General features: G+C 38.4%; 1 protein-coding gene across 5 annotated transcripts in view; it reads left to right on the top strand.

Moving 5' to 3' along the window:
* The window catches only part of CDK6 (cyclin dependent kinase 6), a 228,620-nt gene that overhangs the window by 42,192 nt on the left and 162,760 nt on the right, over window positions 1-23,668 (top strand). For all 5 annotated transcript variants that reach the window (XM_082472086.1, XM_082472088.1, XM_082472089.1 and 2 more), the window contains exon 3: window positions 19,817-19,952. In XM_082472086.1, the coding sequence (XP_082328212.1) occupies window positions 19,817-19,952 (136 nt within the window). The remainder of the gene's footprint in view (window positions 1-19,816; window positions 19,953-23,668) is intronic.

Here is a 23,668-nt window from a genome sequence, read left to right on the forward strand (position 1 = left end):
GGGCGAGATCATGCGAGTCCTAGTACCCATGGAATGGAGCATACAGCGGTTAAGAGTGAGGGTTCTGATGCCTGATTATCTGAGCTCAAATCTTGGCTCCTTCGTTTACAAGCTTTATGACACTGAGGAATCTACTCATCTTCTATGCTTTGGTTCTTTTCATCTATAAAAGAGATAAACACAGAGAAAGGTCTTAGCACCATGCCCAGCACAGGGTTGTGCAACCATCACCACAGTCAAATTTAGAACATTTTCATTCCCCCTAAAAGAAATCCCATACCCATGAACAGCCACTTCACTTTTCCCCCCAACACCCACTACTCCTCACCCTAGGCAACCACTAATCTACTTTCTGTTTCTATAGATTTGCCTCTTCTGGCCATTTCATGTGAATGGAATAATACAATATGCCGTCTTCTGTGACTGGTGTCTTTCACTTAGCATAATGTGTTCAAGAATTATCCACGTTGTAGCATGTATCAGTACTTCATTCTTTTTTTGTGGCTGAATAATATTCTATTGTGTACATATACCATATTTTATTTATCCATTCATCAGGTGATGGACATTTGGGTTGTTTCCACTTGTTGGTTATTATGAATAATGCAGCTATGAACGTTCCTGTACAAGTTTTTGTGTGGACATATGAATTTATTTTTCTCGGGTATGTAGCAAGGAGTGGAATTGCTGGGTCATATGATAACTCTATGCTTAACATTTTGAGGAACTGCCAAAGTGTCTTCCAGAGTGGCTGCACCATATCCTGGTCCCACTAGCAATATATGAGGGTTCCATTTTCTCTACATCTTTGCCAACATTTGTTATTGTCTGTCTCTTACATTTTAACCATCTTCGTGGTGTGAAGTGGTACCTCATGGTTTTGATTTGAATTTCTCTATTGACTATCGATATGAACATCTTCTCATGTGCTTATTGGTCCTTGTTATATCATTTTTGGAGAACTGTCTATTCAGATCCTTTGCCTATTTTATTTTATTTTATTATTTTTAGCTTTATTGAGGTATAATTGACAACCTTTGCCCATTTTTAAATTGCATTGTTTGTCTTTTTACTATTCAATTGTAAAAATTTTTCATATATTCTGGTTACAAGTCGCATATCAGATGCATGATTTGCAAATAGGTTGTCCCATTCTTTGGGTTGCCTTTTCATTTCTTTGACTGTATCCCTTATAGCACAAATGGTTTTATTTTTGATGAGTCCAGTTTACCTATTCTTTCCTCTATGGCTAGTGCTTTTGGTGTCATATCTTAGCATTGCCTAACCCAGGTTCATGAATATTTACTCCTACATTTTTTTTCTAAGAGTTTTATAGTTTTGGCTCTTATATTTAGGTTTGTGATCCATTTTTAGTTTAATTTTTGTGTATGTTGTGAGGAAGGAGTCCAACTTCACTGTTTTGCATGTGGATTTTCAGTAATCCTCACATCATTTGTTGAAGTCTATTCTTTCCCCATTGAATGGTCTTGGTACCCTTGTTGAAAAATCGATTGAGCATAAACCTGAGAGTTAATTTCTGGATTCTCAATTATATTCCACTGATCGATATGTTTATCTTTATGCTAGTACCACACTGTCTTGAGTACCAAAGCATATTATAGTAAGTTTTAAAATCGAGAAGTGTGAGTCCTCCAGTTTTTTCAAGATTATTTTGGCTATTCTGAGTCCTTTGCAATTCCTTATGAATTTTAGGCTCAGTTTGTCAATTTCTGCTAAACGGTCTGGGATTTTGATATGGATTGCATTGAAGCTATAGGTCAATTTTGGGAATATTGGCCTTGTAAAAATATGAAGTCCTTCTGATCTATGAATATGGATGTCTTTCTACCTATGTAGATCTTCTTTAATTTCTTTTAACATTATTTTATAGTTTTCACTGTACATCTTTTGTTAAACTTATATAAAAGTATTGTTTTCGAAGTTATTATAAATAGGATTGTTTTCTTAATTCCCTTTTTTTCTTGTGACGACATTTTCTTCAGCTGTTTTCTTGCCCACCTTTCTGATTTATTCAGGGATCCTATTCTTCTTGTTGCATATTATAGCCCCCAAGATTGTTCCACTTGTATACTTGATAACTTCCCAAACTGTTACTTGACCTGTGTCCAAAACTCCAAGTATGTGTTTGTAATTGTTCACTGGACATTACCACCTGAATGTCACAAGCATCCCAAATTCATGCCTTCTGGAGTGAACTCACTGAATACTCTTTAAATCTTCTTTTCCTTTTTCTTTTTTTTCTTCTGCTGTTTGGAAATAGCACCACCAACCTTGTTGTTGCCTAAACCAGAACTCTGAAAATCATTCTTACCTTCTTTTCTTCCTTCAGCTTTTATATCCTAGTTGGTCACCAAACCCTATGGATTCCACCTCCTAGATACCACTATGGGAATATAAATTGATGTGATCTTCTATAAGGCAGTTTGGAGTAAGAACTTTTAAAAAGTGTATATATTTTGATTCAGAAAAAAAGTATACCTTTGGATTTTTGCAGTGCCACTTAAACGAACTTACCATAAGGTAGTGAGCCAATGTTATGAGAATAGACAAATGGTTTAATAAATTACAAATATAATGTAATTGAGTGCAATTTAAGCATGGTTTTATATATGTGTATACACAGAGAGACTTGTGAAAGCATTTGATACATTGTTAATGTTTTTAATTGCATTATGTAAAGTATGATTCTCATTTTGTTTAACAACAATAGAAAATAAGCTCTAAAAGAGCAGGGATCTTGTCTCATTGACCTTGATACCCCCTGAAGAGAGTAGATGCTCAGTAAATATTTGTTGGTTGTATTGGTCTCTCTCTGCTGCTCCTGTTTCTCTAATCTATCTGTATTTCTTATCTGGGCTTTTGCAGACACTTCCTACATGTTTTCCTCACCTCCCATTTTATTCCCCTACAGTCCGACTTCTGTTCTACAGTCAGAGTGGTATTTCCAAGTGCTAAATCTGGCCATAGCATTGCCCACTGTAAAGTCCTTTGGTTCTTTCCCAATGCCCATAAGATAATTTCCAGACTTCTTAGCCTGGATTAACAAACTCTTCGTAATTTCACTTCTGTGTACTTTTCCAGCTTTTCTCTTGCCATCTTCCAAGATAATCACCAAGTCATGCCAAACTATCCACAATTCCCCAAATATGAATTTTCCTGCATACCTACATACCTTTGGACATGCTGTTCCTTCTGCCTGGACCATGCGAAACTTCCTTTGTTTATCTGGCAAATTCCAGATCATCCTTGGAGACTCAGCTCCCCAGCCACTTCCCGTCTAGGCACATTTGAGTTCCTCTTCTTCAGGGCTTCCATAACCCCTTGAACTCTTTTACAACCCTTAATGTATACGGGATGGGCGTCCCTATAAGTCTAGAGAGTTAGCAAAGGCAGGGACTATATATTCTTCTGCCTTCCACTCATCATCTTACTGCTGAACAGACTTCTTCTCCTGTATCTCCATCTCAGGGCTTCTCAGTGTTGGTCTGAGGCCTGGTACCAATTTTCCATCGTCTGTGATGAAATTAGAAAAAAAAAAGGGCCCTGTGGTGAATTTTTCAGAAGGCTAAATCTATTTACATCTTGGGTGTTAAAATGTGCTTTCTTTATGAGATGATGTTGATAGTAGATGGTAGGGTATATTTATGTCTTTAGTTGGCAGTGTGCTGTCAGAGCCCTAAATTTGTTGGAAATTTTACAGGTCCCTGGAAACCAAAGGTCTGGGAACACTGCTGTATCTCATGGGGTGGCACCAAGTCCCCAAAGTCAAAAGCCTATGAGTCATCCTTGGCTTCTCCTCCTTCCTCATCCCTCCACCCCCGCCACATTCAGACACTTAGCAAGTCCTGCCAATTCAACCTCCTAAATATTTCTGGAATCTGTACTCTCCTCTCCGTCCTTGCTGCCAATTCCTTAGGACAGGCCCTCTTTATTTTCCCTGTATAACTGTGGCAACTCCTTACGCTGGTCTTCTTGCCACTATTCCCCTTTTATTCCTGCTCATCAGAAGGAGCTATTTAAAAATCAAAAGAAGATACCCGTTTTCCACAGGATACAAGTTTCTTGTGGCATAAAAGAGTTCTCTCCAGTGGGACTTCTTGCTGTCCCTTTGCTCTTACCTTCTCTTGGTTTTTAGTGCCCTTTCTTTGCCACTTGCTTGGGTAACTCCTGATGGTCAAAGACAGTTCCACTGTCACTTCTGCAAACCTTTTCCTACAAGTCTGGGTGAGATGCCCCTCTTGATTACTCTTTAAATACCCTGTATTTATCTCTACCTCAGCATTTCCGGCTTAGTTGATATTCATGTATTTATGTCTGCCATCTCACTAGATTCTGAACAACATAAGAAAATCTGTTTTTTCCTTTGATCTTCCTGTCCGCAGCGCCCAGTACAATGCTAGAAAATAACAAATATTGAGTGAACGTTTGTTGGCTAAATGCATTTGTTCAGCGTAATGATCAGATGTACATTGTAGAAGGTCCACTGCCCAGAATGAGGGGTGAGTACAGGAGTCTCCACGAGGCAGGAACACAGGATAAAGGCCCTCTGTAGAAGTTTAGGCAAGAGTGATGAGTACCTGAACTGGGGATGTAGCAGTGGACGGAGAAACATTTGAGTGGTAGAATTGGTGGTTGACAGGATATTTGGGGAGAGGGAAGAATCTCGGATTACTTGAAGGTTTCTGGGCTTGGAAAATTGGTTGGATGGTGTGGTTCACCAAAGAGGATGAGCTCTATTCCAGATACTTTGAAATTGAGATGTTCAGAATATGGGTTGAAGTTTTCCAAGAGGTAACTGGGTGTGGACTTTGGGGAGAGAATTATTTTGGAGAGGCAGATTGGGGATGTGCCAGCCTTTAGGTACTATCTGAAGCCATGGCCATTGGTTGTTGGTTATGTTGTGGTAGTGGTGGTGCTGCATTGAGTGAAAAGAGAACAGGACCTGAGACTCTAGATATTGAAGGTCCACATCAAGGAGGAGAGAGAAGTCTGTGAAGGTTTCTAATTGAAATCCTGGTTTTGTGTCATATCTGTTCTATCACTCTGGACAAATTATCTTCTGAATCTCAGCTTCTTCATCTGTAAAATGAGAGTAATAATACCCACTTAATAGGGATATTGAAAAACTCAACGAGTTTACCTATGTAAAGTCCCTGATATGTACAGTTCCAGGCTCATTCTAGGGGCTCGTAAATGATAGATTAGAGAGGAGATTCAAGAAAGTATTTCTCAGGGTGTTGAAGATGTTTTGAAACAAAGAATTTCTTAATGATTATGCTGGAGATTACAATTAATATCTTAAACTTATAAAAATCTAGCTTGAAATAATACTAACTTACATTCTATAGTATATAAAAACTTTTTTCCTATACAGCTCTGCCTTTCCCCTTTATGTTATTATTGTCACAAATTACATCTTTATACATTGTGTAGCCATTAACATAAATTTATAATTATTGTCATATGCATTTGTCCTTTTAATTATATTAAGAAAAAAGAGTCCAAACCAAAATACAGTAATACTGGCTTTTATATTTACCTGTGTGGTCAGTTACCTTTGCCAGTGATCTTTATTTCTTCATATGGCTTTGAGTTACTGCCTAGTATCCTTTCATTTCAACCTGAAGGACTCCCTTTAGCATTTCTTCTAGGATGGGTCTAATGGCAAGAAACTCCCTCAGCTTTTGTTTATCTGGGAATGTCTTAACTTCACCTTCATTTGTAAAGGATAGTTTTTATCTAGAATTCCTGGTTAACAGTTGCACTTTAATTTTTTTTTTAATTTATTTTATTTTTAATTTATTTTTGGCTGTGTTGGGTCTTTGTTGCTGCACGTGGGTTTTCTCTAGTTGAGGCGAGCGGGGCCTACTCTTCGTTGCGGTGCGCGGGCTTTTCATTGCGGTGGCTTCTCTTGTTGTGGAGCACGGGCTCTAGGCGCGCGGGCTCTAGTGCACAGTCTCAGTAGTTGTGGCGCACGGGCTTAGTTGCTCCTCAGCATGTGGGATCTTCCCGGACCAGGGATCAAACCCATGTCCCCTGCATTGACAGGCGGATTCTTAACCACTCCACCACCAGGGAAGTCCCTGCCCTCCGTGGTTTCTGATGAGGAGGCTGTTAATCTTACTGAGTTTCCCTTGTAGGTGATGACTTACTTATCTCTTGCTGTTTTCTTTGCTTTTTGACAGTTTGATTTATAGTATGTCACAATCTCCTTGCTTCATGTTCATGTGCCTAGAAAGCACTCAGATAAAGGATCATAATAATGATGCTGAATTAAATGATTATAATTTAATGTTAATAATAATGACCATGAGTCATTCATCAGTAAAACATAATTAGTACATTGTGCTTAAAAAGTCAAGAAAATGTTCAATGCTTGCCTCAAAGAATTCCATTAAATTTTTTAACTTTAAAAAATATTTTGGGGACTTGAGTAAGAATCAGGTGTTCAGAATAATTACTTATGTGGAACACCCAGTGGCCTAATAGATTCCCAGGATGAGTTGTTCCTCTAGTTCTTTGCAGAAGAAAAATTCTGCCGTGGAAGAGATACGGTTACAGCTACGTTTCCAAATTCTTACCTACTTTAGTTTTTAATTGCTCTTAACACTATGAAATATTTACCTTATTATCTGAAATATTCCTAAAACAAAGATCAAACTACAAAATATAATTAAAGTGTAGACATATTAAATCATAACTTAATATTTACACATTTTTGCATCTGAACGAAGCCTAATTTCAGATCCTTAAGTTTAGCAGTTGATAGAGATACCAGTTCTTTCAACTTTTCCAACTGTGTTCTGTTTTCTAATCTTTTAATATAGTTTCCTGATGGTGTTCTTTTTTAAAACTTTTTTAAAATAAATTAATTTATTATTATTATTTTTTAAATTAACACTGATACATTTTTTTTTTAAAGCCTGATTTCCTTTTTTTTTTTTTAATTAATTAATTTATTTTTGGCTGTGTTGGGTCTTTGTTTCTGTGCGAGGGCTTTCTCTAGTTGTGGCAAGCGGGGGCCACTCTTCATCACGGTGCACGGGCCTCTCACTATCGCGGCCTCTCTTGTTGCAGAGCACAGGCTCCAGACGCGCAGGCTCAGTAGTTGTGGCTCACGGGCCTAGTTGCTCCGCGGCATGTGGGATCTTCCCAGACCAGGGCTCGAACCCGTGTCCCCGGCATTGGCAGGCAGATTCTCAACCACTGTGCCACCAGGGAAGCCCCCTATTTATTATTATTTTTTAAAATTAATTTATTTAATTATTTTTGGCTGTGTTGGGTCTTCGTTTCTGTGCGAGGGCTTTCTCTAGTTGCGGCAAGCGGGGGCCAGTCTTCCTCGCGGTGCGCGGGCCTCTCACTATCGCGGCCTCTCTTGTTGCAGAGCACAGGCTCCAGACGCGCAGACTCAGTAGTTGTAGCTCACGGGCCTAATTGCTCCGCGGCACGGCATGTGGGATCTTCCCAGACCAGGGCTCAAACCCGTGTCCCCTGCATTAGCAGGCAGATTCTCAACCACTGCGGCACCAGGGAAGCCCTATTTATTATTTTTGACTGTGTTGGGTCTTTGTTGGCTGCGCGCAGGCTTTCTCTAGTTGCGCCGAGCGGGGGCTGCTCTTAGTTGCGGTGCGCGAGCTTCTCATTGCGGTGGCTTCTCTTGTTGCAGAGCACGGGCTCTAGGCAACGTGCTCAGTAGTTGTGGCGTGCAAGCTCTAGAGCTCAGACTCAGTAGTTGTGGCGCACGGGCTTAGTTGCTCCTCAGCATGTGGGATCTTCCCGGACCAGGGCTCAAACCCGTGTCGCCTGCATTGGCAGGCGGGTTCTTAACCACTGCACCACCGGGAAGCCCCCTGATGGTGTTCTTAAAATATATTTATAGAATTTTTCTCAGTTCTTAAAAAATCATTCCTGGAAATTTTGCTGGAATAGATATAATTTTAAATGTAAGATGTTAGATGTTCATTTTTAATGCCTTTTAAAAAATCATATTTTAGTTATTTTGGTTGCTTATACCTTATTGTATTAATAAGGACACTGAATTCTGTCATGAGATCCAGGTGTCTTTTATTTATTTTTTTTAATTTATTTTATTTTGGCTGTGTTGGGTCTTCGTTACTGCACACGGGCTTTCTCTAGTTGCAGTGAGCGGGGGCTACTCTTCGTTGTGGTGCGCAGGCTTCTCATTGAGGTGGCTTCTCTTGTTGCGGAGCACGGGCTGTAGGAGCACGGGCTTCAGTAGCTGCGGCTCGCAGGCTCTAGAGCGCAGGCTCAGTAGTTGTGGCGCACGGGCTTAGTTGCCCCGCAGCATGTGGCATCTTCCCGGACCAGGGCTCGAGCCCAATGTCCCCTGCATTGGCAGGCGGATTCTTAACCACTGCGCCACCAGGGATGTCCGAGACCCAGGTGTCTTATTCCTTCTGTTAGTTTTGACATTCTGCACTCTCTTGGCCTGTGTTTCCTCATCTGTAAAACAACTGCATAGGACCAGATAATCTCTAAAACTCCCCATATTTATAAAAGTCCATAATTTTGCCATGGAGAAATTTTTTTCTTTCTTTCTTTCTTGGCTTGTATGATGAACAATAGAGTAATTTGAAGATTTTTTGAGCTATTGTTTCTCTTTTATTTCATGGTAACTCTGCTACTTTTGACCTTTTAGCCAGATATCAGAAAAGTAATTTTATTTTTCCTACATTCTTTTTGTAGAGTTAGTCCATACTGGGGAGGATTGAAAAACACATACCTTCAGTGAGGCAGTAATGCATGCAGATTGCTCTTTTCCCCTAGAACAAAATTAAGAATTTGATTTAACATATTTAATTTTTAAAACTACCTTTTCAGAATCGATGGTCAGGATTGTCTCATTAACTTAGTGGAGTAGACTGAAGAAAAGTATGTGAGTGATGGAAGGAAAAAAACTTGAAGGAGAAAAAAAGCTTTTATAATTCTTGTTTTTGAAATGGTGATTTTTTTCTTGTTAAAAATTGATAAGTTCTCATTGTAGAAAGTTCAGATAGGCAAATAGCAGAAAATACAATTCCATAATTTCATCACCTAGAGCTAGCCACTGTTAGCATCTTGATTTATCTTTCTACCATTTTGTTTACATATGTGGAATCATACTGTACATATTCTTTTTTTTTTTTTTTTTTTTTTTTTTTGGCTCTGTTGGGTCTTCTTTGCTGTGTGCGGGCTTTTCTCTAGTTGCGGCGAGCGGGGGCTACTCTGTTGCGGTGTGCAGGCTTCTCATTGCGGTGGCTTCTCTTGTTGCAGAGCACAGGCTCTAGGCGCGCGACCTTCAGTAGTTGTGGCTCGTGGGCTCTAGAGCACAGGCTCAGCAGTTGTGGCACACGGGCTTAGTTGCTCCACGGCATGTGGGATCTTCCCAGACCAGGGCTCGAACCCGTGTGCCCTGCATTGGCAGGCAGACTCCCAACCACTGTGCCACCGGGGAAGTCCTGTACATATTCTTTTGAAGCCTGAATTTTCTTTTAATAATATATCATGAATGCCTTTCCATGTTCAATAATATGAATCTGTATCATCATTTTAAGGGCCACATGATATCTCTGTGTGTGTGTGTGTGTGTGTGTGTGTGTGTGTTTGTTTGTTTGTTTTTCCAGATTACTCTTCAAAAAAGCTTTTTACCTGTTTGTACTCCTACAGTCATGTGGGCCCATTTTCACAAACCCTCACAAATGTTGTGCCATTTTATCATTTAAACATTTTTGTTACCCAGTTTGAGGGGCTTAAATAGTATATCACTGATGGTTTCATTTATGTTTCTTTAAGTTATTACTATAGTTTAACATTTTTTCCTATGTTTATGGTTGTTTATGTTTCCTTAAAAGGAACTAACTTCAGTGGTTGTTTTATTAGATAATAACCTAATCATAAGTACCTGAGTGAATTAGTGCTGGGATAGCTTTACTCACCTAGTAAGGATGTGATTATGAAAGACTTTTGGCTTATAGTGTAGGTAAAATTTGGTTGGTTTTTTTCTAAGACCCAGCAGACAGTCTTCATCACAGACGGCTGCCTAGTTTTGGCTGATTCGTCGTTTTTCCTCAAGAGAGGCCCAAAGCTGGAGAACAGGGCTTTTACAGGTCAGAAATGGAGACAGAACTGAATGTTGAAAGTTGGCCAGAATGTTCGTGCACTCATTCTGACTCAGGCCAGAGCTGCTCACTTTGCTTTCAAAAATATCATTTAACTCATGTATTTCTGAGATTGAAATATCTTTGTCAGGCTCTGTTGGGTGTGTCATTTTCTAGCTAGTCAAGGGAAGGACATAAGAGAAGAGGGTCTAGGAGATCAACAGTCTTCAGCTTTATTTTATTTTTCCTGTGAATTTTCTGAACATTTTTTTTCAGCCCAGGATGGAACACATATATACTGGTATAGCCAAGTTAAACAAAGACATTTGGGAGTTGGCATTACCACAGTACCTGTCAGTAGTGTGTCTCATTTGCCACAGAGAGGTCTCTTGCCCCAAATGCTGTGCTACATACAGAGGTAGGATTGCACAATGGTAAGGAAATCAGACTTGGGAACCAGACAGCCTGATTTCAGATCCCATCTTCACCACTTACCGTGCCTGGGCCTTAGGCAAAGTACTAAACCTCTCTATGACTGTTTCTTTCCTCTTTTTGTTTTGAAACAGCTTTATTGAAATACACTTTACATACTATCAAATTCACCCATATAAGTATACAGTTCAGTGGTTTTTAGTATATTTATGAGTTGTGCAGCTATCACCATGATCTTACATTTTATTACCCTAAAAAGAAACCCAGTACCCATTAGCAGTCATTCTTCATTCCTTCCCCTCCTTCCTCTCCCACCACCCCCGGCCCTAGGCAACCACTAATCTACTTTCTGTCTCTATGGATCTGCCTATTCTGGAGGTTTCATGTAAAAGGAATTATGAAATATGTGGTCTTTTGTGATTGGTTTCTTTCACTTACCATAAACTTTTCAAGGTTTATTCATGTCATAGCATGTATCTGTACTTCATTCCTTTTATTACTAAATAATATTCCACTATATGGATAATACCATGTTATGTTTATCCATTTATCAATCGATAAGACGTTTGGGTTGTTTCTCTTTTTGGCTATTATGAATGATGCTGCAATGAACATTTGTATACATACGTCTGTTTCTTCATGTATAAAAATGAGTACCATTTCATAGCGTTGTTATGAGCACTAAGAAAGTCAAAATACATAGAAGGAGAGCTAGTGGGGAGCAAACTAACAAATGTTAGTTAGTAAATGTGATACGTTAGTGTGTGAGTCCTCATTTAACATCAGTTACCAGATTTGGCTTCCTCAGCATGCCATGCTTTCCTAATGACATCTCTGAAGATCCTCTCTTTTACTTTGCTCCTCACTTTTCCCTGAGTTATAATTTTGAAAAGTTTAATTCATTCAGTAGACATTGAACATCTACAGTGTGTTAGACACTGTACTAGATGCTCTAGAGAGTTAAAAGAAAAGAGTAAAAAAGTATGGAGAGGTACTTCCAGTTTAAGGCTGTCTTTAGGTTGCTAATCTGTAATCTCTGATCTGCCAGTAGGGTTTATGACTTGGGGCCCCTGAACCCCACCCTCACACCAAATGTCACAGGTTTATGAATCGTTGAATCCATTCACTCTTATCAGGCTCTTATTGTGACCCATGTGTCTGTGTTTGTGAAGCTAACTGTTGTGTAAGGAGAAGGCTAAAACTAAGGTAATCATGTCTAGGTGGAGCCTTCACCGGGTGCAAGAGTAATGTCTCATTCCTACACTGTAGCTGGGGTTGGTGAATGGTGTTTATTCTAATCAAGACATAATGGTCCCGAATTTTCTCAGCAGATTTCTTCTTTTTATACAATTGACTTTGTGTTGTTTCTGAACTTAGAAAACTATTTTGTATCGGAACTGGATTCAGCAGAAGTGTCAAGTCATTGTCTACCTGCCTCTGTTTTCTTTCTCTTGACTTTGCGGAGATGGTGATGCACGTGGTGACTCAGAATATTTTGCCCCTGCTACCATTCTCTTCCCTATAAGAGAACAAATAGGTTTCTGTGATTTCCTCGTGTGTTTTAGCTCTGAAGTAATGTTTCCTTTTTTCCCATAATAGTATATACTTAGCATAACAGAGTGATGTTACTACCTCATTCTTCTCTCTGCCTTTGATTCAGATAAAATGCATTAGCAGTTGGAAGGATTGTGCTTGAAATGTGAGTGCCTCCAGTGCTTGCTATAGGACTATGAAAGAAGTTTGAATTCTATTATTTAATGTCCATTTCAGGAATTCATCTTGAATATGAACAGAGCAGTATACAGTACCCTATATACCCATTAAGACAGCCCAAATAGCTTATTTGGGGCCCAGCTTATAGTACACCAGTTTTGCACTACCCTATGATAGCAGTGTGTTTCCATATACACGAGTTTTTACTGTTTGCTCTATTTTAAATATTTACTGTAGTGCAAGTCACATCTTGTAAACTTGCCCAATATGGGGGATTCCCATTTTATTTGTAAAATACTTTTTGGTTAATGGATGCAAAAATGTTAACTCATAGATCCACATTGCCAGGTACATGTAGATAGAAGCTGAAACGAGAGTAGTAGAAACTCTAAAGATGAGCTGGAAGAAGATGAACTATGAAACTTTCTTATGAACACTCTTTTTAAGGCTATAAGGAATAAAATGAGGTAGTAAATAAAAGATGTTGGCTTTGCATTCCCTTGTCAGATTGTGGTAGCCTTCAGTGTAACAACAGTATGATCACAAAGGGGTTTCCCTGCTTTGGGGTTACTACTTATGGGGCGTCCCTGTGCATTTCCACTTTTCAACAACAGCTAGTGGAAGGGGGGTTGCTTAACGAAGGGTTTTGGGAGAACAGATCTCTGAGCATTGGACTCAACCTTTAACTAAACTCAGTACCTTTGTATGATTTTTAAATGCTTCTCCTTGCCTCCTCACTTCTTCTTACCCAGGCCTTTCCGATGCTAGGTTCCATATTCCCATTTGCAATGAGCTTGTCTCTCTTGCTTTCTTTCTCTACTTTTTCTCCATAAAATGCCTCTGTGGTCAGACAAGGAACCACAAGGAGGAATCCTGGGAAGAGGCCGCATGGCTCCTTAGGAGAGATTAATTATTCGGCTCTGCTGCTGTCTTCCCAGCCGGCATGCTCATGGAGAAACCTCTTAAGGAGAATAGTCTCCCAGCAAGTCAGGGAACTGGTATAGTCACCTGGAGGAAACTCCTACTAATTAAGCTATGTGCTTGAGCTTAATTCAGTTTGTCTAATATATAAGATGTATTTGAGGTCAGATATTGATGTTTAAAGTCTTTTAATTATTTCAAAATGTTTATAGATGTCTTAGGACTATTTTTTGTTGTAAGTAATAAAACCCAACTCAAACTGGTTAAGCACAAAAGCAACATTACTGGCTCACGTAAGTAATAAATCCAAGGGTAGGTTGGGCACAAGTGGGTCCAGGTGCTTAAATGATGTCATCCAGAATCTCTTGCCTATCATCTCTCTGCTCTGGCTCTCTTCGGTGTTGGCTGCATTCCATGGTGGGCTCTACAGTGGTGGCAGAGATGGCCACCAGCAGCTGCAGGCTAATCTGTTGCCAGTTTGGTAATCCCAGAATAAAGAGAGCTCTACTTTCCCAGAAGATCTAGTAAAATTCCTGGGACCAATTCTCATGGTCCTGTCCATCCCTAAATCAGTCATTGTCACTCTGTCCAGGGTAGGTTACGTGCCATCCTGCGCATGTACCCCACGAATATATTGCCTGAGTGTATGGGGTAGGAGTGGTTCCTCAACAAGAAATGAGGATATGGTTTCCAGAAAAGAGAATGGATGTTGGAAAGGTAGACATCACAGGTGTCTACTGTAATAGGATGTAAGAATGAATTTACTTTGATGTTGATATATAAAGTTTAACATAGTGTTTGTAGAATTAATTTGGGATTAATACATAGCCATATATCACTGCTTGTAGTTTTACATGTCAGTCGTCTCTCCCCGCACCTGGATATGAAGCTCTTAAAAACGGTACCCGTCTTAGATCTGTTGGAATCTCTAAAACCAAGTACAGTGCCTGCACAGTACAGTGCCCATACTGATAAGTGTTTACAGGTACTGCTGATATGGTGATTTCCTTCTAGCAGCAGGTTCATTATTGTTAGTGGCAAATACTTCTGGAATTACACCATTCAGTGCTGGTTGAGAATAAGTGCACACACACTCCTTATTTAATGAGCAAAAGGAGAATACCCTGGCCAGTATCCAGTAGTGTAGGGTTAGTGGGAGGTGTGAACATAAATTTGGTGCATGCGAGCTGTAGCCAAAGAATGTGCTTCGTGGACTATAGAGGAAGAGATTAGAGATTTTTAAAAAATTCTTCTCAATTCTGAAGACTGCCTGTAGTTCAAATAAAATTTTGTTTAGCACCCTTCGGCAGCTGTGCCAGACATCTCACAGATCTTGAACTATTTGATGTCCAAACATTCAAGAGTATGAAAAAAAGTGACAGGAAAAAAATCCTTATAGAACTTCCTGTGACAGGTCAGAGTTTAATCACAGCAAGTAATGCAGATTTCCCTTTTATTACAACCACAATAGAAAGGCAGGGCTTGTGTTTACAGAGCATGTTGTTTGGGAGACCTTTGTAAATTGTAATCTTTGGAAATCCCAAACCTTATTGGATGTAATCCCATCCATTAGATGAAGACAACTTGCCTATGCAATAGATCCAGAATAGCAAGTTAAATGGAGAACATGAACAGGAAGCAGTCATTCCGAATTACAATGGGTAGGATGCAGAGTTAATTCATGGAGATATTTTGTTATGAGATAATTACATCACTAGGACAGCTGGAAAGCTGAGTGCTGTGCTGGACCGCAGTGCTTGCTCTCTGCCCTGCAGCTGGGGGGTCAGGACAATAGAGACAGGGAGAGGACTTATTTTATGGGATAGTTAGGGGCTTGGCTGACTTAATTGTGAAATGATAATGACCTATCTGCCTTTTTTGGATTTTGTTTTGCGCAGCTAAACTGGATTCGTAGACTCAGTGAATGCTGAGAACCACTTTTCACTTCTACTTTTTGAACATTCACTTGGATCGCGTTAAGCTAAGCTCTAATGGATAAATTTTGAATGGTAGTTTTCATTTCCTCTAAAAGTCATCTGAGATATTTTTGTTCATCCTCAACACAATGTGATTATATTTCTCTTATGGAACTGTAGTTATGCAGTCACTGAAATGGTATTTTTGTCAGTTTACTGAATAGCAAAAAAAATAAAATGGTTTTGGAAAGCTTTAAGATGTTGGTCGACACAAGGAATCAAACAGTTGAAGTTATTTCCCAGGGTTTATTTTCAAATGTTCAGACCTGTCTGGCTCTTTTGTTTTGCAAGTTATAGAGGTTATAGGTAGCTTGACCACATTCCTCATTGATTTATATATTACGGATTGTTAACCTCCTGCCAAACACCAGGGGTTTCATTCAGTTCTTGTTTAGTTCAGTTGCTTTATGTGAGACTTATTGGTTTTATTACAGCATCTATCTTCTCTTTATTGCCCACTGAAGTGATTATTATTTGCTTTGGGATGATTCCAGATAGAGTCATTGTAGACAAGAAAGCATCAAAAATATTATGTTCTAAAATTCCTAAGATTAGTATTTATAGCTGTTGATTGAAAATGCATTTTCTACGCATTATGACTAATGTAATTTAATTTTACTATGATAATGTTTACTAAGCAATTAAGTCAGACTAAATTTCATGTTTTAGTATAGAGTAATATTTCCCAAAATGTCTTCTGTGCGGTACTGGGTCTATTGGATGCTGATGGCCAGCATTGGAGCCCAAAACCTACAGGTTCTTCTAGGACTTTTACTTCCCTCAATGTCACTTTTGAATTTCTAAGGAGACGGTAATAGGCTCCATTTCCCAAATAAAATTAATAACAGCACCTTAAAAAAATAAAAAGCATTATCTCCTTAAACCAGCATGAGCCGCTTCTACTAAACACCATTCTTTTTGTAGCCTAGAAGAATATATAATTATATACACTAAAATTTATACAAGAATATTCTACTCTGTGTCTCTTTAAATGTGTGTCTTTAAAAATCCACTTAAAAAAAAATTGCCAATTAAAATTAGTGCCTTTTCTCCATGGCTTATCATTTGGGGCAATTAACAGGGGCTCCAGGGAGCTCACCTTTGCATATCTCAGGTGTGGAGTCCAGGTGCTGCAGGCAGCAACAGTGAATCTTAATAAATTGAAGAGAGTGATATGAGTGATATAACTTTGAGAAAAATAACTTGGGTGGGTTAGATGTTATGCTTGCATTGTGTCATACAGAGTGTTTGAAAATGGTTTCGGTGAGATGAAGCAACATAGCATGCTGCCAGGGCTGTTAGGTAACTAACAACGGTTTGGGAGCAAGTGACCCTTCGGTTTAGCAGTGTTTTATGATCACTTCATTCTCCAGCTATGTCCCTGTCAAAAAATTTTTTTCTTTTGGAAATTACTAAAACGTCTTATGTATTACAAACCATAAGTGTAGTAAGAACTGGAGTTACTAGTTCTTTACTGACTGGAGGCAGTAATAAACAATGTATTTTTTTATTAAGGAAATGTATTACTTATAATAGAAAACATTTTGAAAGTAATGTTTAAGAAGCACAGCTGTAATGATGCAGTTCCCATGTTTGTATTTGATTTTAGTACAGGCCATTTTTGGTTCATTACTGTTTCATTTTATCACGAAAATAGAAGCTCCAGATATAAAGAAGCTTGGTAATTGTGGAACTCCTTTTTCTTCTTCAAAAGGAAGAAAAAATATTCCATTGTATATATTTGCCACATCTTCTTTATCCATTCATCTGTCAGTGGACACTTAGGTTGCTTCCATGTCCTGGCTATTGTAAATAGTGCTGCAGTGAACATTGTGGTACATGACTCTTTTTGAATTATGATTTTCTCAGGATATATGCCCAGTAGTGGGATTGCTGGGTCATATGGTAGTTCTATTTTTAGTTATTTAAGGAACCTCCATACTGTTCTCCATAGTGGCTGTATCAGTTTACATTCCCACCAACAGTGCAAGAGGGTTCCCTTTTCTCCACACCCTCTCCAGCATTTATTGTTTGTAGATTTTTTGTTGATGGCCATTCTGACCGGTGTGAGGTGATACCTCATTGTAGTTTTGATTTGCATTTCTCTAATGATCAGTGATGTTGAGCTCAGCCATAAAAAGAAACGAAATTGAGTTATTTGTAGTGAGGTAGATGGACCTAGAGTCTGTCATACAGAGTGAAGTAAGTCAGAAAGAGAAAAACAAATACCGTATGCTAACACATATACATGGAATCTAAAAAAAAAAAATGGTTCTGATGAACCTAGGGGCAGGACAGGAATAAAGACACAGACGTAGAGAATGGACTTGAGGACATGGGGAGGGGGAAGGGTAAGCTGGGATGAAGTGAGAGAGTGGCATGGACATATATACACTACCAAATGTAAAATAGTTAGCTAGTGGGAAGCAGCCGTATAGCACAGGGAGATCAGCTCGGTGCTTTGTGACCACCTAGAGGGGTGGGTTAAGGAGGGTGGGAGGGAGATACAAGAGGGAGGGGATATGAGGATATACGTATGCATATAGCTGATTCACTTTGTTATACAGCAGAAACTAACACAACACTGTAAAGCAATTATACTCCAATAAAGATGTTAAAAAAAAAAAGGAAGAAAAGAGTAAAGATGTCAAAGTATGCGGGTTTAATGGAAAGAAGATGGTTCAAAGGAGCCTATGAATAAATGGTAGTTACCTCGAATTAACAAATTTTGAAAGAGTTGTTTTCATAAACTTCCCAGGTTTCAGATCCATGCATGATAGCAATCATATTTTTCACAGTACGGCATGCATATGATTTATGGCATTATTTTTAATAAATTTGTTAATTAGGAGTTTTTACTTTGTCAGAATAATTTTTCAGAATAAGTCACATTAGTGGTACTCGAAGACTTTAGAAATTTAGAAAAAGTTAAGTTTATAAATAGATAATTAAAACTTAGAAGTCAGAATATTTGGAAGTAGACAAACGTAAGGAAGAAATTCTGTTGATCTTAATTGATTTTAATGACATTGTAGAACTCACCCCAGGCTGCCCAAAATTAAAAAGGAGTTTGGACCTGGCTATAAAGTATGTGTGGCTGTTGGTGGTGGTGTTCACCCCATCTGATTTAACTTAATTATGGTGTTCTTTAGTTTCTTTTAAACTTTACTTTATTTATTTATTTATTTTTGGCTGTGTTGGGTCTTCGTTTCTGTGCGAGGGCTTTCTCTAGTTGCGGCAAGCGGCGGCCACTCTTCATCGCGGTGCGCGGGCCTCTCACTATCGCGGCCTCTCTTGTTGCGGAGCACAGGCTCCAGACGCGCAGGCTCAGTAGTTGTGGCTCATGGGCTTAGTTGCTCCGCGGCATGTGGGATCCTCCCAGACCAGGGCTCGAACCCGCGTCCCCTGCATTAGCAGGCAGATTCTCAACCACTGCGCCACCAGGGGAGCCCTAAACTTTACTTTAGATTAACACTGAAGGACCAAAGGTTATGGAGCCCATTTAGCCCAGAAATGCAGTAGAGTGGCATGGTGAACCAGCTAGGCATTAAAAATTTAAGAGGTAATGTACAAAGTGGATAACTGAGAGTCAACCCTGCATTTCAGTAACTGGGTTATATGCACATTTATAGTTAGTTTCTTTGAAGAAGGTGTTGTTTCATTTTAAAAAATGAAAGAAAGTAATATGAATAGCACTTTTATTAGCCTTTTCTTAGTATTTATATTACATTCTTGTCAAGAAATTTATTTATAGCTTGTTTATGGGTGGTGTGTTTAGTTCTTTAAATGTTTGGTGAGCATCTCATGTGCCAGATAGTATCCTTTGTCTGTTGAAGCTAACGGAAATTCTGTCCTTTGGCTTGAAAATTCTTTTGGCTACTGAAGGCTTTGTTCTTAAAACTTAAATTTTGAATTAGTTGTAGGATTTTATGGAAGGAATTGAATTCTCCCATCCAAACATAATTACAAAGTTTGTCAATCTGCCTTTATCATCTAAGGGCAATATAGTTTACCAATGCAATTTCTGCCCCCCCGCTAAAGTTAAAATTTCACAGTTTTTATTAGCATGATATTTGGAATTTTGAAACTAAGAATTCATGCCCATTCTAGGGAAATGATTTGATTCACCAGAATGAGAAGGCTTTCTTAGAAATAAACCAAATTTCTCCATATTCCATTATAGTTATTTTCATAGGCATAAGACCTTAAATTCCAGGAAAATCTAAATTACAGAGTCCAACATCTCCAAAAAATGCTCAGTCTGTCTCTTTAATAATTCTTGACCTGTGAGCTAAGAACCATATTTTTCCTAGAGGCTGCAGTTTTTGAAACTATCTCTATCAGCAAGTTCTACCTAAGATCTTAACTAAGGAGCTCTGCAAGCAGACATTCTCATGTTGCAGTCGTGTTGCTTTCTCTTTGCCACTGTGGATTTTGTCACCACTTCACTAAGTGCTCCGCCCCTGAACTTTCATATCGATATTCAAGTATCAGATCCTATTAGGTATCCTTACATATTATCACAAGGAATGATCAAACCTGTCCTTTTTTTCCCCCTAATTACATGATCAAATTGAGGGATATGTGTAAGACTTACAGGTTACTTCTTTGCTTATTACCACCTACTTAATACCTCCTTTTTTTTTTTCCTTTTAGGTTGTTTGATGTGTGCACAGTGTCACGAACAGACAGAGAAACCAAACTAACATTAGTGTTTGAACATGTTGATCAAGACTTGACCACTTATTTGGATAAAGTTCCAGAGCCTGGAGTGCCCACTGAAACCATAAAGGTACTAAGAATCATCTCTCTGCTATATAAACAATGGCACTCTTTCCTTATGAAAATTGCCAAAATTAGAGCCTTTGGAACTCAATATATAGTTAAATATATCTAGTATGACTAAGTGGGATGTTTAAAGAATGGGGTATATTCTAGTTCACTAATTTTAGGGCTCAGTGGAAAAAACCCTTTAGTTCTAATACATACTAAAATTATTGGAAAATATCTATTTGTACATTATCTGGCCCTAAGCTTAGAAAGTATAGTGTAGTAAGTATAGCTCAGCCTTTTTCTGATCGTTTGTGGATTCTAAGGGTTATAATTTAAAACATCATTCATGAGTGTATTGAATATTGTAATTGTATACTGGTCCTAGGACATACCTATGCTATGTAAATCTGAAATATTGATTGTTAGGCCCTTCTTTCTCCATTTTCTTCTCATTCATAAAACATTTATAGGAAGCCTAAGTGTCAAGTACCATCCCAAACTCTTGGGATTCAAAGATGACTTAAGACTCCTTGGAGGTCAGCAAGCTAGATGCAGTGTATTGACTAGAGGTCCTTTCTTCCTTTAAGTCTAATGGGAAGAGCTACTTATAAAGCTTTGTTGGTCTTACTTTGTGCTGCTTAATTGAACTTCCCAGTCGATCTTGTAGATCTGTGCATATCATGGGCAGGTTTTCACAAAGATCTGTTTGTTTTTGTGAATTAGGTGAAACAGACTCCTTACCTTATCATTCATTGTGTAGAAATGAGTTCTAGAGTTCAGCATCATTTTAGATAGGAGTTAATAGCTGGAAACAGTTTATCTTCTGAACAGAGTAAGAAATGTCTTTTAGTGATAGCTAGGTGGTGTTCCCAGATACTGATACATTTAGAACTTGATGTATTGACTGATTTATTTCTTTGGTTTTAGACTAATGTAGAATTTATTTTCTCCTATCTGCCTTTCATAAAAGAATATGGTGCTCAGGAATGGTCTATTGCTTCCTGAGCAGTTTCAAGGACAGTAAGGCCCTTTAAACATAGGTATTCCTAATTACCTGTTCTTGGTCCTTTTCTCTTCTATCTCTGCATCCCTCTTTTCACTCAAATTCTATTCCAATCCTGTGGCTTCAGTTCTCTCCTTTATGAGTTTGTCCAAAATACCATGTTCAGCATGCAGGGTGGAGTATAGCCCTGTTTTGTGTACTCTGCTTTCTGGACAGATTGGGCTAATCCCCATCCTCTTACTGTGGCTCGTAATTTCCTACCTCCGTGGGCTTCCTTCTCATTGCCATTTCTTTGCTCCCCCCACCAATAACTCTCTGCTTACATTTTTCAAGGCCCACCCCAGATATCATTTGAGCAAACTTTATAGCTGGATGTAATCTCATTTGTCTTATAGCTTGTTCTACATCTCTTTCCCTCTTTATCATATTTTCTACATTTAATTGTCATTATTTGTGTCCATGTCTTACCTATTCATTCATCTTTGTATCCTGACAGTCCCTACTCAGTGATTTATACACATAGGTACTCAATAAGTAAGACACATTGCCAACCTTTCTTCAGATATAATTAATTGAAAATTGTTTTTTAAATGACTTCCAACAGCTTAAACACAGACTGTCAAAATAAGCATTAGCTTCTTCTGATCTATTTCTAAGTTCAAAAATTTCATTTGGGGGAGGTCATTTTTTTGGGGGGAGCGAGACAAGGTAACCATATATTTATACCCTACATTGCCACCTACATAGATCTTTCGAGCTTCACATTAAATTCTCCTAGGACATTAGAGGCTGCCGAGTGGAATCATTTGCAAAACTATGTGTAGCTAAAACGACTGATAAACCAGAGTGATGTGCTTAAACTAAGGCTTGATCGGGCAAGAGTAGAAAATGAAGTGGGGTGGGGGAAATTCCCAAGGGTGGGAGTAGAGAGGTAAGCAGGATTCAGAGAGGAACAGGCAAAAAGGTGGTCACTAAGGTGAGATGAAGGAGAGGAGCCGGGGAATGGCCAAGCCAAGGTTGGGGAGCGGGGCATTGGTGCTTATCAACAGAAGCTTTTGACAAGGTAACTTGTTAAAAGTATTTCTGAGTTCTTCATCTCTCCAGGGAAAGGGAGTGTCACTTCATTCTGTGTTGAACAGGAGATTCTCCTGGAGGCTGTTAAATTTCTTCAGCCATCAGGGGCAACAGCCCCACAGAGGTAGAGGTGGGTGCAAGGGCTGTGGTTATTTAAGGTTTGTGGTTAATGGTGTTTTGATGTTTTCGTAGTAAAATAAAACTATGGTCAACTGAAATATTTCAGGCGATTAATTTGTATGTTAATGGCTCATTGAACATCTTTTGCTAACTTAAAAGCTAGTCGCAAGACCCTTTTCGTCTTAACCCGTAATTGTTTTTTTAATTGAAGTCTAGTTGATTTACAATGTTGTTTTTAGTTTTTGGTATACAGTGAAGTGGTTCAGTTATACATATACATATATTCTTTTTCAGATTCTTTCCCATTATAGTTTATTACAAGATATTGAATATAGTTCCCTGTGCTATACAGTAGGACCTTGTTGTTTATCTATTTTATATATAGTAGTTTGTATCTGCTAATCCCAAACCTGATTTATTACCCCCCCCCGCCCCTTTCCCCTTGGGTAACCATAAGTTTTCTATGTCTATGAGTCTGTTTCTGTTTTGTAAATAAGTTCATTTGTATCATTTTTTTTTAGATTCCACATATAAGTGATATCATATTATATTGGTCTTTGTCTGTCTGACTTCACTTAGTATAATAATCTCTAGGTCCATCCATGTTGCTGCAAATGGCAGTAGTTCATTCTTTTTTATGGCTGAGTAATATTCCATTGTATATATATATACCACATATTCTTTATCCATTCATCTGTCAAAGGACATTTAGGTTGCTTCCATGTCTTGGCTATTGTAAATAGTGTTGCCATGAACACTGGGGTGCATGTATCTTTTCAAATTAGAGTTTTCTCCAGATATATGCCCATTCATCCTTAATTTTTAAAAATTTTCTGAAATGTGCTGATCTACTTTTCTTCCTTATTAAGTATAAGGGGTTGTTTTTTTTTTTAGAATTTGTGTTTGAGGTTCTTTAAGGTCATCATTAAAAACATGAGTAATCATTTAAAAGCACTATAATACTATCAAATGGATAGTTTTAAGCTGAATATGTGATTGACATAAATTTATTTTTAATGAACACTTTTATCTTTTGTTTCTAAGTTGACATCTTTTTAAGCACTGGTGTGAAGGATAAACAGCTGCTCAGTAGGAAGTTCCAGCTAGTTGAGGTTCTGGTTAATTGAATTTTTCAAGCACACAGCCAGAGAACAGAAATATTTTGTTGTTGTATAGCTCATTTATGAGAAGTCTCAATAACTATATCAAGTGAATATTGTTATTATGAGGAACCTATTGGGAACATGGATCGGATTCTTTATATAGAATGCTTTGTTGTAATAAGAGTTTTTCTGAATATACTCGTACAAAGGTTAATTGAATATTTACAGGGTGAGTTCTGTGCTAGGCACTTTGAGGACACAAAACTCCATGAGTCATGAACCTGCACTTGGGGACCTTAGAATATAAGAGCACACAGAAGCATGTGGGACACTTCTCTATGGTTATTTAAGTAGTTTAGTTGATGTTTGGTGTTTTCAAGTTTAAAAAACCCCTCTTACTTATGAATAAACACAGTCTGTAGCTGATTCTTTGCA

This window comes from Balaenoptera physalus (assembly GCF_965194825.1).
Source record: "Balaenoptera physalus genome assembly, chromosome: 8".
Classification (NCBI taxonomy): domain Eukaryota; kingdom Metazoa; phylum Chordata; class Mammalia; order Artiodactyla; family Balaenopteridae; genus Balaenoptera; species Balaenoptera physalus.